The sequence below is a fragment of the Salvelinus namaycush genome, chromosome 6 (assembly GCF_016432855.1).
Source record: "Salvelinus namaycush isolate Seneca chromosome 6, SaNama_1.0, whole genome shotgun sequence".
Taxonomy (NCBI): domain Eukaryota; kingdom Metazoa; phylum Chordata; class Actinopteri; order Salmoniformes; family Salmonidae; genus Salvelinus; species Salvelinus namaycush.
Window position 1 is genome coordinate 27,356,196 of NC_052312.1, and position 17,192 is coordinate 27,373,387.

A 17,192-nucleotide genomic window follows, 5' to 3' on the forward strand; every position below is an offset into this window, starting at 1 on the left:
ACTGCAGCTAGCTTGTCTCTCTGCCACCGAGCTACTGTGCTGTCTCGGTTACGGAAGCAGATAATCCTGGAAATAATGTGGTAGTTTTCCAGAGAAATTGTTGCACATAAAAGTTCTCTACCAGTTTCCGCATCCCACAGGGATCTGAAAACACCAGCAAGGCTAAGAACACAAGAGTATCCATGTAAATGAGTCTCCTTCCATCTCTCTCCAAAAACACACCTTCCCTCCAAATTAGTGCAGTCCATAATGATTTTCTGGATGGTGTCTGGGATGAACAGTTCAAAAGAAGACTATGTCCTGAACATGAGTAACTGCCATCCGTGTCGGCCCTGGTTGCATCCTTATCACATTGGCAGTCAATCCTTGGACAAGAAGACCATTCCATTTCACCATTTTTTGACATCCATATTTCTCCTTCTGCAGGCTGCTGATGAGCTGGTTGCTGACTGGCTGGTCCTGGTTTTGGCTGACGGTCAATCTCATCCTCTTCTTCCAACTCACTGTCCAACTCTAAATTGACAGAGACATGATCCTCATATTCCGAAAATTCTTCATCTTCCAAAGTGGAAGACACTCCTTCTCTCTCTGCAAAAATTATTTCTAAGGCCCTCTGAGCAGAGACTATTTTTGCCATACTCATTGATTGTGGTAAGGAGTCACACATGCAAAGATATTTAGGGGAAGGCGGTCCACCCACTTGTCCCACATTGTATGAAGTTTACATACACCTTAGCCAAATACATTTAAACTTCGATTTTCACCATTCCTGACATTTAATCCTAATAAAAATTCCCTGTCTTTGGTCAGTTAGGATCACCACTTTATTTTAATAATGTGAAATGTCAGAATAATAGTAGAGAGAACAATTTATTTCAGTTTTTATTTATTTCATCACATTCTCAGTGGGTCAGAAGTTTACATACACTAAATTAGTATTTGGTAGCATTGCCTTTAAATTGTTAAACTTGGGTTTAAACGTTTTGGGTAGACTTCCGTAAGCGCCCTACAATAAGTTGGGTGAATTTTGGCCCATTCCTCCTGACAGAGCTGCTGTAACTGAGTTAGGTTTGTAGGCCTCCTTGCTCACACACACTTTTTCAGTTCTGCCCACAAATTTTCTATGGGATTGAGGTCAGAGCTTTGTGATGGCCACTCCAATACCTGACTTGGTTGTCCTTAAGCCATTTTGCCACAACTTTGGAAGGATGCTTGTGTCCCTGTCCATTTGGAAGACCCATCTGCGACCAAGCTTCAACTTCTTGACTGATGTCTTGAGATGTTGCTTCAATATATCCACATAATTTTCCTACCTCATGATGAAATCTATTTTGTGAAGTGCACCAGCCCCTCCAAAAGCAAAGCACCCCCACAACATGATGCTGCCACCTCCGTGCATCACAGTTGGGATGGTGTTCTTCAGCTTGCAAGCGTCCCCCTTTTTCCTCCGAACACAACAATGGTCATTATGGCCGAACAGTTCTATTTTTGTTTCATCAGACCAGAAGACATTTCTCCAAAAAGTACGATCTTTGTCCAAGTTGCAAATCATACTTTTGCTTTTTTATGGCGGTTTTGGAGCAGTGGTTTCTTCCTTGCTGAGCAACCTTTCAGGTTATGTCGATATAGCACTCATTTTACTGTGGATATAGATACTTTTGTACCTGTTTCCTCCAGCATCTTCACAAGGTCCTTTGCTGTTGTTCTGGGATTGATTTGCACTTTTTGCACCAAAGTACGTTCATCTCTAGGAGACAGAACACGACTCCTTCCTGAGTGGTATGACGGCTGTGTGGTCCCATGGTGTTTATACTTGCGTACTATTCTTTGTACAGATGAACGTGGTACCTTCAGGCATTTGGAAATTGCTCCCAAGGATGAACCACACTTGTGGAGCCCTACAATTTTTCTCTGTGGTCTTGGCTGATTTATTTTGATTTTCCTATGATGTCAAGCAAAGAGGCACTGAGTTTGAAGGTAGGACTTGAAATACATCCACAGGTACACCTCCAATTGACTCAAATTATGTAAATTAGCCTATCAGAAACTTCTAAAGCCATGACATAATTTTCTGGAATTTTTCAAGTTGTTTAAAGGCACAGTCAATTTAGTGTATGTAAACTTCTGAAACACTGGAATTTTGATACAGTGCAGTAATTATAAGTGAAAAAATCTGTCTGTACACAATTGTTAGAAAAATGACTTGTGTCATGCACAAAGTAGATGTCCTAACCGACTTGCCAGGACTATAGTTTTTTAACAATAAATTTGTGGAGTGGTTGAAAAACGAATTTTAATGACTCCAACCTAAGTGTATGTAAACTTCTGACTTCAACTGTATGTGTTGTGTCCCTCCCCCAATTTGCACCCGGCTGAGGTAGAGTGTGGGAAAATATATATTTTTACAATGTATGGAAATAATCTATTGTAATAATATTGTGCAGGTTCCCGAAAGAGCATTGTGTAGTTTCAAACACTACAAAGGGTAATTATGCGGGACACAGACATGTTCTTGGTGCTATGTTGAATCAGCAGGCACAGGGAGGAGGAAAAGGGAGTGAAGACACAGCAAACCTTTTTGTTTAATTTTTACTTGTTTTCACACACACGCGCACACTTTTATTACCCTTGGGTCCAGTGGACCTGAACACCACATACGTAATATATATGTTTAGGGTGGTGCAAAGTGTGAACTCAATGTAAATGTGTTCTTTTACATGTTCTTCACAGAAAATGAGCCTCGGCCAATGAGTCTAACGTTGAAAAAAGTATTAATTGTATAATTTTTCTTTTAGTTAACATTGAAAATGGGTCCCACAGACCCAAAAATTACACAAGGATTAAACTACTAGCACGCAGCTCGGACACCCATGCCTACCCCACAAGACATGCCACCAGAGGTCTCTTCACAATCCCCAAGTCCGGAACAGACTATGGGAGGCGCACGGGACTACATAGAGCCATGACTACATGGAACTATATTCCACATCAGGTAACTGATGCAAGCAATGGAAATACATCAAAAAATTAATATACTTGCAAAAATACACCATATCGAGCAATGGGGACTGTGAAGAGACATACACAAAGGTGCAGACACACGCATATGCACACGCACTCTACACACACGTACATTGTAATATTGTTGTATAGTGGTATCATACATTTTGTTTTGTGTAATGTAGTGCCATAATGTGTTTGGACCCCAGGAAGAGTAGCTGCTGCATTGGGAGCAGCTATTGGTGACCCCTAATAAATAAACATTGTTTTCCTTACTAATAATTGCTCTGTGCGTTCCTATCAAAGTAAGTGCCTGTATCATGATGTGTAATTTCTACTGTAACACCATATTTATGTGTGAAGCATAATGTATTCTGTGCATATGCCTTCATAACCGCAGACACGTGATGCAATGATTTCATACCCTTTATGGTGTTATACTCAATTGTGCTTATGTAGCTACATATTTTCATTAGTTCTGTAAAACAATGCTAATGGCATCAAATAAGTATTGGCTTGTGTTGTATACTTTGAAGCTGCCCTGGTCATGGCTAGAATTTGAATTATTTAGCATTTAGGCTAACCCTAACCCTTGAGGATGAAGGAGTGGGGAGGTGGGTGAGATTGTCAGTATAATTGCATAATGGAACTATATTTGATTTGTATGTGAACTTTATGTCCAATAACAAAAACCTGTGTTCAGTTATCATCTCACTTTTTACCTGGCAGTGAACTATGTGGCCATTGAGGACAGCAGTGTCGATCAGATGGAAAAATATCTTCTTACACCACTTGGTGGTTTTCCGAGTGCATGGCTGCCTTATCCACTGCCACCATATTGCGATTTATAGTAAAGCACACAGTCTAGTTTGATCTTTCTCCCTCCCATCAGATGATCCAACCTTCCCTGTGGCTTTCTTCACCTGTAGCTACAAAGCATTAGCAATTGGTCTTCTCGCCCAGTGCAGCTCATCCAGTGCAGCTCTCTACAAATACACATGCTCTTACAAAGATTGTAGAACTAAGTGTTGAAAGAGCTGCTCAACCATTGACAACATAACCATCTACCACTTAAAACCTCTTCGGACCACCCATCCCGGATCCGGGATCATTCTCATCAGAAACGCTGACTAGCATAGCCTGGCCTAGCGCCACAGGGAATATAATATAATTTCATGAAATCACAAGTCCAATACAGCAAATGAAAGATAAACATCTTGTGAATCCAGCCAACATGTCCGATTTTTAAAATGTTTTACAGCGAAAACACAACATATATTTATGTTAGCTCACCACAATAGCCCAAAACACAACGCCATTTTTTCACCGTAAAGATAGCTTTCACAAAACCCACAAATAGAGATAAAATTTATCAATAACCTTTGAACAACTTCATCAGATGACAGTCTTATGACATCATGTTATACAATACATTTATGTTTTGTTCGGAAATGTGCATATTTATAGCTACAAATCGTGGTTTTACATTGCCGCCATGGTCACAAATGGCACCAAAACAGCCAGAATAATTACAGAGAGCAACGTGAAATACAGAAATACTCATCATAAAACTTTTATGAAAAATACATGTTGTACACATAATTAAAGATAAACATCTTGTGAATCCAGCCAACATGTCAGATTTTTTAAATGTTTTACAACGAAAACACAACATATATTTATGTTAGCTCACCACAATAGCCCAAAACACAACGCCATTTTTTCACAGTAAAGATAGCTTTCACAAAACCCACAAATAGAGATAAAATTAATCACTAACCTTTGAACAACTTCATCAGATGACAGTCTTATGACATCATGTTATACACTACATTTATGTTTTGTTCGAAAATATGCATATTTATAGCTACAAATCGTGGTTTTACATTGCCGCCATGGTCACAAATGGCACCAAAAGGTCCGGAGAAATTTTAGACAGCCACGTAATCTAACAGAAAAACTCATCATAAACTTTGCTGAAAAATACATGTTGTACATATAATTAAAAATACACTGGTCCTTTAACTTCTTTGGGCTGCAAGCCCGAAGCCGGGCACAATATGACAACAGCCACTTCAAGTGCAGGGCGCGAAATTCAAAATATATTTTTTAGAAATATTTAACTTTCACACTTTAACAAGTCCAATACAGCATATGAAAGATAAACATCTTGTGAATCCAGCCAACATGTCCGATTTTTAAAATGTTTTACAGCGAAAACAGCACGTATATTTATGTTAGCTCACCACCAAATACAAAAAAGGACAGACATTTTTCACAGCACAGGTAGCATGCACAAAACCAACCTAACTAACCAAGAACCAACCAAACTAACCAAGAAACAACTTCATCAGATGACAGTCTTATAACATGTTATTCAATAAATCTATGTTTTGTTCAAAAAATGTGCATATTTGAGCTATAAATCAGTTTTACATTGCAGCTACCATCACAGCTACCGTCAGAAATAGCACCGAAGCAGCCAGAGTAATTACAGACACCAACGTCAAATACCTAAATACTCATCATAAAACATTTCTGAAAAATACATGGTGTACAGCAAATGAAAGACATGCATCTTGTGATTCCAGCCAATATTTCCGATTTCTTAAAGCGAGACCGCACCGAAATTAATGCCGGAATATGCATTTTACATTTTTCAACAGAACAACGAATTAACATCATAAATAGTTCTTACTTTTTGATGTGCTTCCATCAGAATCTTGGGCAAGGTGTCCTTTGTCCAGAAGAATCGTTGCTCGGTTGTAGATTGTCGCCTTCAACTTTGGAATTAGCAGTAAACATTAGCCATGTGGCGAAGACGTGCCCAACTAACTATAACGCAGCACTAAGAAAATTCCGAAAATCGCAATATACTGATATAAAATGATATAACTCGGTTTAAAATAACTACATTATGACGTTTTTAACACCTATATCGAATAAAATCAGAGCCGGATATATCTAAGGCCTATAACGAGAGCTTTCCGGAACGCCATCCTGAGGTCTGTCTCGCGTCATGGCGAACGTTGAAAAGAGTGCACTCCACGTACCAAGACCCTTTATATGGCCTCAGATCTGCCTAGCAACTCCATTCTAATTCTCACTGCTTGCTGACATCTAGGGGAAGGCGTATGGAGTGCATGTCGACCAATAGAATACATGCAAATTAATAAACTGACCCTGGAACAGATTGCCTGATTTCAGATTTCTCACTTCCTAACAGGAAGTTTGCTCCAACGTGAGTTCTGTTTTACTCACAGATATAATTCAAACGGTTTTAGAAACTAGAGAGTGTTTTCTATCCAATAGTAATAATAATATGCATATTGTACGAGCAAGAATTGAGCACGAGGCAGTTTAATTTGGGAACGAATTTTTACAAAGTGAAAACAACACCCGCTATTGAGAAAAGGTTTTAATGCAATCGCCGTGTTAGAATTCTAAAAATAACTTCATTACGACATGCAGTTTACGTTATGGCGAGAGCGTGCCCAAAATCTGGGCGCAAACTACTAGTTCACATGTTCGACAGATATATGAAATAGCATCATAAAATGGGTCCTACTTTTGATGATCTTCCATCAGAATGTTGTACAAGGGGTCCTTTGTCCAGAACAATCGTTGTTTGGATTTAGAATGTCCTCTTCTCTAGTCAATTAGCACGGAAAGCTAGCAAAGTGGCGCGAAGCTCTCCTTCCTGAACATACACAGACAAAGCAACACGCCTAACGTCCCGAAAAATTTCAATAATCTAATAAAACTATATTGAAAAAACATACTTTACGATGATATTGTCACATGTATCAAATAAAATCAAAGCCGGAGATATTAGTCGTCTATAACGACAGCTTTACAGAAGGCAATAGCAGGTCACTTCTCGCGTGTTCCAGAAAACAGGAAATTGGGGTCACGTCATGCCAAGAGCTTTTATTCGACCTCAGATGATGTTATACACTCCATTTCTTCTCTCACTGCCTGTTGACATCTAGTGGAAGGCATATGAAGTGCATGTATACTAATAAATATCAAGCACATTTATAGGCAGGCCCTAGAACAGAGCATCGATTTCAGATTTTCCACTTCCTGTCAGGAAGTTTGCTGCAAAATGAGTTCTGTTTTACTCACAGATATAATTCAAACGGTTTTAGAAACTAGAGAGTGTTTTCTATCCAATAGTAATAATAATATGCATATTGTACGAGCAAGAATTGAGTACGAGGCCGTTTGAAATGGGCACCTTTTATCCAGGCTACTCAATACTGCCCCTGCAGCCCAAAGAGGTTAATGCAACCGCTGTGTTAGATTTAAAAAAATAACTTTAGTAAAAAGCACAGCATGCAATAATCTGAGACAGCGCTCAGCCATTCTCCACCATGTTGGAGTCAACAGAGTCAACAAAAATACGAAATAACATCATAAATATTCCCTTACCTTTGATGAACTTTCATCAGAATGCAGTGCCAGGAATCCTAGTTCCACAATAAATTGTTGTTTTGTTTTAGAATTTCCATTTCTTCTGTCGAATTAGCAACTTTGGCTAGCATGTGTAGCTCACGTGTCCATGAAGATTTGACGCATGAACGAAAAATTCAAAAAGTGATAATAAAAGTCGAATAAACTCAGTTAAGAATCCATCTTTAGGATGTTTTTCTCATATATATCCAATAACGTCCCAGACAGAGCATTTCTTCGTGTCTACCTAACGCATTGCAGACAAAGATATGACATGCCCAAGTGCGTAGCCAAATACTGCCAATATGGCTGACCTCTCACTCCAAAGACTCTCATCCGGTCCCAAATAAGGCTAGACACTTCATTCCACGTTCTACTGCCTGTTTACATCTAGTGGAAGGCCTATGAAGTGCATACAGATCCATAAATACAAGGCAATTGAATAGGCGATGCCTTTCATAGAGACCCATTTCAGAATTTCCACTTCCTGTTTGGAAGTTTGCCTGCCAAATGAATTCTGTTTTACTCACAGATATATTTCAAACAGTTTTAGAAACTTCAGAGTGTTTTCTATCCAATAGTAATAATACTATGCATATCATATGATCTAGGACAGAGTACGAGGCCGTTTAAATTGGGCACAATTTTATCCAAAAATGAAAAGGTTGCCCCCTATTTCCAAGAGGTTTTAACAGTGTAGCATGTCATGTCATGGAGGAGAGGGAAAGAACAGTATGGTTCGACACAACCATCACAGCAGTAAAGAACCATCACCCCTGACAAAGAACAATTCAATACCTTTTTTTGTGTACTCACCCCTGACCTCTAACCTCTGTCATGTGCCCTCACCAGGTGTGCTGAGCTTGCCGGAAAATCTGACCCTGCACCGGGACCAGCAGCGCTCTGGGAAGGGTGACAAGGGCAATGCCAACAATCAGGCCGAACTCTGCAACCTGGAACAGACCCTACTGGCTACCCGTGTGGGAAGCATCGCAGAGCTCAGTAAGTTTGATTTTTACTACCATTGCAGTAGACGTTAATCAAGACCTTTGTCGTTCCTCTCCCTCTCTCTAATGGGAGAGATCCATAACTCCAGGACATACCCTGTCCGGGAACTATGTTATTACAGCTGTTCCAACACCTGTTTATGAGTCCTGTGGTGGGTGCTTAATGCAAGGGTCACAGGCTTGACGGTGTTTACGCTTGACTTGAAAGGCTGAACCCCACCTCTGACCCTTTGTCTTCTCTCTGTCGTATTTCAAATAGATCTTATCTGAACAAAAATATAAATGCAACATGTAAAGTGTTGGTCCAATGCTTCATAAGCTGAAATAAAAGATGCAGAAACTTTCCATACGCACAAAAAGCTTATTTCTCGCAAATGTTGTGGCCAAATTTGTTTACATACCTGTTAGTTAGCATTTCTCCTTTGCCAAGACAATTCATCCACCTGACAGTTGTGGCATACTAAAAAGCTGATTAAACAGCATGCTCATTACACAGGTGCACCTAGTGCTGGGAACAATAAAAAGCCACTCTACACAAAATTCGTCCACATATCTCAAGTTGAGGGAGCGTGCAATTGGCATGGTGACTGCAGGAATGTCCACCAGAGCTGTTGCCAGAGAATTGAATGTTCATTTCTCTACCATAAGAGAATGCATGCAATGCACTGAATGACATGCAATGCACTCCAACATCATTTTAGAAAAGTTGGTAGTACATCCAACCGGCCTCACAACTGCAGACCACGTGTAACCACGCCAGCCCAGGACCTCCACATCCGGCATCTTAACCTGCGCCATCGTCTGAGACCAGTCACCCAGACAGCTTATGAAACTGAGGAGTATTTATGTCTGTAATAATGCCCTTTTATGGGGAAAAACTCATTCTGACTTGCAGGTCTTGGCTTCCCAGTGGGTGGGCCTGGCTCCCCAGTGGGTGGGCCTGGCTTGCCAGTGGGTGAGCCTATGCCCTCCCAGGCCCATCCATGGCTGCGCCCCTGCCCAGTCATGTGAAATCCATAGATTAGGGCCTATTTCATTTATTTCAATTGACTGATTTCCTTATATGAACTAACTCAATACAATTTGTGGAAATTGTTGCATGTTGCATTTATATTTTTGTTCAGTATAATTGACTATTGACTATTGGGGTATGTTTTGGGCATGTTTATGTGTATATGGGCATGTTTTGGGCATATTTATGTGTATAGAAGAATACTATATTCATTGTTGAGAACGACCATTTTTATTTTCGCTTTTCAACCCAACTCTCCAAGGCTCATACAACCTGACAGGTTGGAAGCACAGGGTCAGCCGTAGGGTCAGCAGCAAGGCAGCACCCCCGGAGCAGTTAAGTGCCTTGCTCAAAGCAGTTTTGGATACTGATGCCAGAAACCAGTCAGATTTCTAACATCAGATCTGTGTGTGTTGGGAGTCAAAGATTATCCAATAAAAGCAGAGTGCCTAAAATGATCTGTAGTTAATAATGTCGACATTGTCTTATTGAAAGTCATGGGTTCTATAATTAAACAAGCCCAACATGTAAGACCCATAACGAATGAACAGGAAGGAAGGAGAACTTTTACGCAAAATTATGTCTGAATTTGTCACAGTTACTATTTAAATGGTTTAAATGCATTTAAATAATGCGGCTTATTTCCATTCTGAGTGGCCAATCCTAATTAACATGTTGATTCCTACAGTACATTGCTAGATCAAATCCCCGAGCTGACAAGGTAAAAATCTGGTGTTCTGTCCCTGAACAAGGCAGTTAACCCACTGTTCCTAGGCCGTCATTGTAAATAAGAATTTGTTCAGTACTGGCTTGCCTAGTTAAATAAAGGTAAAACATTTTTTTTTAAACATGTTGTGTAAGACAGCAAGACTGTAAGACATCACATACTGTAGCAGTAGTTAAGATAGTACATGTAGGACCTGGGTTTGAAAAGTCACCACAAGTATAAACAATTTTCTTCCAACGATGAATGAGAGATCCAAACAGAGTAATGAAAGAAATAGAGTTCTAATGCAAATCTCCCAAATGTTCCTTCATGACCACTCAAGGCTTTTGAAGAAAATCCCCAAGGAGTAGGAAAAGAATGGCTGATACATAAATCGTCTGCACTCCTAAAAGATAACAGAAAGTGAAAACAAACTCCACTAAGGGCACTGAAAATGTGAGAGGGAATGATTAGCAACTCTTTTGTACTGAAGTATTACAGACCCATTATTCTAAAATGCATCACCAATGACCTCCTCAATATGCTTTACACCTTTGTAAAGTTGCCATATGTTGGGAGAAAGACTTACTGCTCTATACTTTTTGGATGTGTGGAAGTATTTTTCCATTAGGTACTGTACATTCATGAAATGTATTTGAGGGATTGAATTTCACCGTTTCTGTATGTTTTAGCATGATTAGAAGTGCAAAACTCATATTTCTTTCTTTCTCCTATTCCTGGAGGATTGCAGCCCAAGTTCACTGCAGTATTGGAGTATACGCAATTAAAATGACTAGCTTTGTTTTGAGCCAGCATTTCGCCAAATGTCAGTTGTGTGGGTGTGTGAATTAGAAATGTTATTGTGAGTAGGTGTGTGACTGAGAAAGCACTTGAATGAGGGAGTGTGTGAGGGCTTTAGCAAGGGAGTGTGTGAGCATTTTCGTATTGTCAGGGAATCACGTGCCATAGAAAATTATAGCATCTTATTGTGTTGTAGAGTGAACGTGATGTTAGGAGTCAAGCAATAGGTGGACCAGACACTCTTTTATATATACAGTAGTAACTTGACAGATGAACGTATGTCAGCCCTGCTGCTGAATCTGAGTGGATCAATGTAAATTATTATTTTGATATATCATGATTTCATGGAAGGGATAATTGAAGTGGGACAGGGAAAGTTCTCTAGTGGTGCACATTAAATTTTGCCAACTTGCAAAATAGTTGCATTGAAAACATTGTCAGAAAAGGCCATATTGTCATTCAGTGCATTGCATGCATTCTGGATTATAAACAAAGGTGGACTTTTCTGACATGGAGGGGGATAGGCTTTGGCAGAGGCTTAGAGAGGGGTGGTAGTTGTCTGCTGATTTTGTTCAGTACATATTTGAACACCTCGACCCCCAGAAAGCAAATTGAGTAGCTGGCCAGAGCACACAATATTTGATTTAGGTTCTGAGATTAAACAGGTATTATAAACCTTTTCAAATCAAATGTTATTGGTCACATACATGTGTTTAGCAGATGTTATTGCGAGTGTAGCAAAATAATTGTTCTTCTAGTTCCGACAGTGCAGCAATATCTAACAATTTCACAACAAAACACCTAATACACACAAATCTAAGTATATGAATGGAATAAGAATACATAAATATATGGATGAGCAATTTAGAGTGGCATAGGCTAAGACGCAATAGATAGTATAGAATACCGTATATACATATGAGATGAGTAATGCAAGATATGTAAACATTATTAAGTGACTAGTGTTCAATTTATTAAAGTGGCCAATGATTTCAAGTCTGTATGTAGGCAGCTTCCTCTCTGTGCTAGTGATGGCTATTTAACAGTCTGATGGCCTTGAGACAGAAGCTGTTTTTCAGTCTCTCGGTCCCAGCTTTGCTGCACATGTACTGACCTCGCCTTCTGGAAGATAGCAGGGTCAACAGGCAGTGGCTTGGTTGGTTTTTGTCCTTGATTATCTTTTTGGCCTCCCTGTGACAAAGGATTTAAAGTTTATACCCGGTGTGAATACACTATACACAATACATTAAAAAAAATTGTCCTCAAGGTAAACAAATGTACAGTATCACACCTACTATTTCAAGGGTTTTTCTTTATTTTTACTATTTCTACATTGTAGAAAAATAGTAAAGACATCAACACTATGAAATAACACATATGGAATCATGTAGTATCCAAAAAGTGTTAAATAAATCAAAATATAATTTTATATTTGAGATTCTTCAAAGTAGCCACCCTTTGCCTTGATGACAGAATTGCACACTCTTGGCATTCTCTCCTTTGCACACTCTTGGCATTATCTCAACCAGCTTCACCTGGAATGCTTTTCCAATAGTCTTGAAGGGGTTACCAACTATGCAGAGCATACTCCATCACCCTTCTTCTTGGTTAAATAGCCCTTTCCAGCCTGGAGGTGTTGGGTCGTTGTCCTGTTGAAAAACAAATGATAGTCCCACTAAGTGCAAACCAGATGGGATGGCGTATTGCTGCAGAATGATATGGTAGCCATGCTGGATTCGTCTGCCTTGAATTAAAAATAAATCACAGACAGTGTCACCAGCAAAGCACCCCCACACGCTTCACGGTGGGAACCACACATCCGGAGATCATCCGTTCACCTACACTGCGTCTCACAAAGAAACGGCGGTTGGTACCAAAAACCTCATATTTGGACTCTTCAGACCAAAGGATAGATTTCCACAAGTCTAATGTCCATTGCTCATGTTTCTTGGCCCAAGCAGGTCTCTTCTTCATATTGGTGTCCTTTAGTAGTGGTTTCTTCGCAGCAATTTGACCATGACGGCCTGATTTCACGCAGTCACCTCTGAACAGTTGATGTTGAGATGTGTCTGTTACTTGAACTCTGTGATGCATTTATGCATTTATTTGGGCTGCAATTTCTGAGCCTGGTAACTTTAATGATCTTATCCTCTGCAGCAGAGGTAACTTTGGGTCTTCCTTTCCTGTGGCGGTCCTCATGAGAGACAGTTTTCATCATAGCGCTTGATGGGTTTTGCGACTGCACTTGAAGGAACGTTCAAAGTTCTAGAAATGTTCCAGATTGACTGACCTTCATGTCTTAAATGAATGATGGACTGTCGATTCTCTTTTCTTATTTGAGCTGTTCTAGCCATAATATGGACTTGGTCTTTTACCAAATAGGGCTATCTTCTGTATACCACCCTTACCTTGTCACAACAAAACTGATTGGCTCAAACACATTAAGGAGAAAATAAATCCCACAAATTAAATTTTGACAAGGCACACCTATTAATTGAAATGCATCCAAGGTGACTACCTCATGAAGCTGATTGAGAGAATTCCAAGAGTATGAAAAGCTGTCATCAAGGCAAAGTGTGGCTATTTGAAGAATCTCAAATATAAAATATATTTCGATTTGTTTAACACTTTTGTTTGGTTTCTACATGAATCCATGTGTTATTTTATAGTTTTGATGGTCTTCGCTATTATTCTACAATGTAGAAAACAGTAAAAATTAAGAAAAACCCTTGAATGAGTAGGTGTCCAAACTTTTGACTGCTACTGTACAAACCAAAAATCCCTTGTTTTTTTTCCCTTGTAGGTGATTTGGTGTCACGGGCCATGCACTATCTCCAGCCATTGCGGATTAAGAACCCTAGTAACGGCACGCCAGTCCACCAGAAGAGCGGCTCGGTGAACTGGGAGCCTGAGGCACTCTACACTCTCTGCTACTTCATGCAATGTCCCCAGATAGAGTGGGAGAACCCCAACTTGGAGCCCTCCAAAGTCACCCTGCAGATCGAGAGGTGAGTCCAACCTTGCTCTATAACATCAAAGAAGTGGCATTTATTTGAGGTGGCTAATCATTTACATACATACATACATACATATATACATGCATGCTTGTTAAATATGGAGCAAAAGTGTGTAGCACTAGCAATGGAAAACAATGTAAATCTCACTTATTTGCTCCTTTGTTGCTGAGTTGGTAAGAACGTGGCACTACCCATAATACACTCTTAGATATAAAGGTGCCTGGAAGAACCGTTTGGGTTGCTACACCGGTGGAACCTTTCCAGTTGAAAAAAGTTCCTTGAGGTAATCTGGTGTAAAGGTTCAAACCTGAACCTTTTTATGATGTGAGGGTTTAAATTTGGAACTCTCTAATAATATATTGTAGCTGTCAGATTGGCGGCGTGGCTATCAGAGTTATTTTTGGTCACCCATCAGCATATTATTTCCTGTTTATCATGGTATGTTCGTACACTACTAATTAAAATGTTCCTTGAATATTGATGCATTTTGCATATTCTAATATTAATATCATTGATTACATACAAATTGGTAACTATTCCAATATTTCCATAGGTTCTAAAGAAACTCATACACCTCTGTTAACTTCATTAGATACACATTACACACTCAACTTGATGAAATGTCTCGCTTTTTAAAATGAAAAAGCTCTAAGTCAAAATTGTGTATTGTAGATTATTTGTTAATAAATCAGAAGTTTAAGAAGACTTGGACACCTACTCATTCAAGGGTTTTTCTTAATTTTTACTGTTTTCAAAGCTGTCGGTTTTTAAGATTTGATGACAACAGAACAAATGAACAGGAATTACATTTTTGCCAACGGGTGGCCACCCAAAAAGTTATCTTAAAGCCACGCCCGACTAAGCTTCACCTCCACTCCAGGAACCCGTTGCTACATTAACTTCTTGCCACTAGGGGGGTGCCATTTCGACATAGCACAAATGTGTACCCAATGTAAACGGCCTCGTACTCAATTCTTGCTCGTACAATATGCATATTATTCTTACTATTGGATAGAAAACACTCTCTAGTTTCTAAAACCGTTGGAATTATGTCTGTGGGTGAAACAGAACTCTCTCTGCAGCAAAATCCATGACAGGAACTGCGAAGGTCTGAAAACTAGGCTCTGCTCTCGGATCAGTTTAAAGATCTGTATGTATCCTATGGGTCGACATGAACTGCACCCGCCTTCCCCTGGATGTCAGTAACCAATGAGAAGTGGAATGGACTTTCTGCGTAGTTCCCAGAGTTTATAAAAGGCCAAGGAGCGAGAGGACCTATCTTTTCAACGCTCGCCATTACGCAAAGCAAGACCTCAGGATGGCATTTTGGAACGCTCAGTTATCGTCCTTAGATATATCCGTCTGTAATTTAATTCGTTATAGGTGTTAGAAACATCATAACGAAGTTATTTTAAACCGAGTTATATCAGTTTATGCGAGTATATTGCTATTTTCGGAATTTCCTTAGTATTGAGTATAAAGTTTTGGGCATGCTGTTTGTTATAGCTACTTGTTAGCTGCTACTTCCGAATTTGAACACAACGTTTTACAACCAAGCAACAATTATTTTGGACAAAGGACCACTTCGCCAAGATTCTGATGGAAGCTCGTCCAAAAGTAAGAGCTATTTATGATGTTATTCCGTATTTATGTGGAAAAATGTAAACGTATTTGTCCGCCATTTTTGCGGCACTAGTCTGGCTGTAACGCACACTGTATGTCTAATAACGTTAATTTTAAAAATCTAACTCAGCGATTGCATTAAGAACTAATTTGTCTTTCAATTGCTGTCCAACCTGTATTTTTTTAGTCAAGTTTATGAATAGCTTTCGATAAGAGTAGGTGCCTTTCCAAGATGGCGCAGGACAGATTGCTTGATTGTTTGCCCACTAATCACGGTGTGTAACCACGAATTGTGCGGCTAAATATGCACATTTTCGAACCAACTCTATATGAATTGTGTAATATGATGTTACAGGACTGTCATCTGAAGAATTCTGAGAAGGTAAGTGAAAAAATTAATAGCGTTTGGTGGTTTATAACGTTGTAACTGACAGTTAGACTTACAGGTTATGTCGTTGTTTTGTGTTTGAATTGTTTACGTGTCCGCTGTGCGGGAAATGATAAGACAAGCGGAACTACGTAGCTAATAACTGTTGTAACGGGGATTCTTATTGTAGCAACACACTTTTGGAGGGAAGGCAATCCCGCGCTGTGTTAGCTAAGTTTTCATGTCATCGGGTGTAGTTCATAAAGTTTGAAGCGTATATGTTAGGATGGTAACGTTATAATAATTAAGGATGAAGCGTGAATTCATGCCAGGAATAATAAGTGTGAAGTTTGATTTCCTCCCTTCTGTAATAAGCAGCCAATGAGGTATTTTTCCTTTATTCATGTGTTTAATCTAATACTGTTATAGCGCCGGCTAAACTGTTTATGTATGTAAGCACTTCTAGTTATACCAAGCTAATAAGTCACTCGTAAGATAAGGTTGTAAGAGTATGCTTAACTGTATTTTTCATTTACTTTATAGTTCTCAAGGAAGGTGATAATTCTGACTAATCTACAGAATAAAGCCGCCAGTTAAAATCAAGGAACGGTTGTGCTCGTGGTTACTGGAGGGAGCTACAAACGTTATTGCTATTTTTGCCTTGAATCAATGCTGCTGTGTGACTGACTATTGTAGTAAGCTAAGATAACGCTATATTGTGTTTTCGCTGTAAAACACTTAGAAAATCTGACATATTGGCTATATTCACAAGATCTGTGTCTTTCATCTGCTGTACGCTGTGTATTTTTAAGAAATGTTTTATGATGAGTAATTAGCTAATACACGATGGTCTCTGTAGTTATTCTAGTCATTTTAGTGACAGTTGTGATGGGGGCTGCAATTGTAAACTATGATTTATACCTGAAATATGCACATTTTTCTAACAAAACCTATGCTATACAATAAATATGTTATCAGACTGTCATCTGATGAGGTTGCTTCTTGGTTAGTGGCTATTTATATCTTTATTTGGTCAAATTTGTGATAGCTACTGATGCAGTAAGAAAATGGTGGAGTATGAGAGTGGTGTCTTTTGCTAACGTAGTTAGCTAATAGATTTACATATTGTGTCTTCCCTGTAAAACATTTTAAAAATCAGAGATGATGGCTTGAATCACAAGATCTGTATCTTTCATTTGGTGTC

General features: G+C 39.3%; 1 protein-coding gene across 1 annotated transcript in view; it reads left to right on the top strand.

Annotated features, from left to right (window-relative positions):
• The window catches only part of LOC120049054 (ankyrin repeat and BTB/POZ domain-containing protein BTBD11-A-like), a 191,620-nt gene that overhangs the window by 41,564 nt on the left and 132,864 nt on the right, over positions 1-17,192 (top strand). The window contains exons 2-3 of the mRNA XM_038995312.1: positions 8,308-8,457; positions 13,785-13,989. Of these exons, the coding sequence (XP_038851240.1) occupies positions 8,308-8,457; positions 13,785-13,989 (355 nt within the window). The remainder of the gene's footprint in view (positions 1-8,307; positions 8,458-13,784; positions 13,990-17,192) is intronic.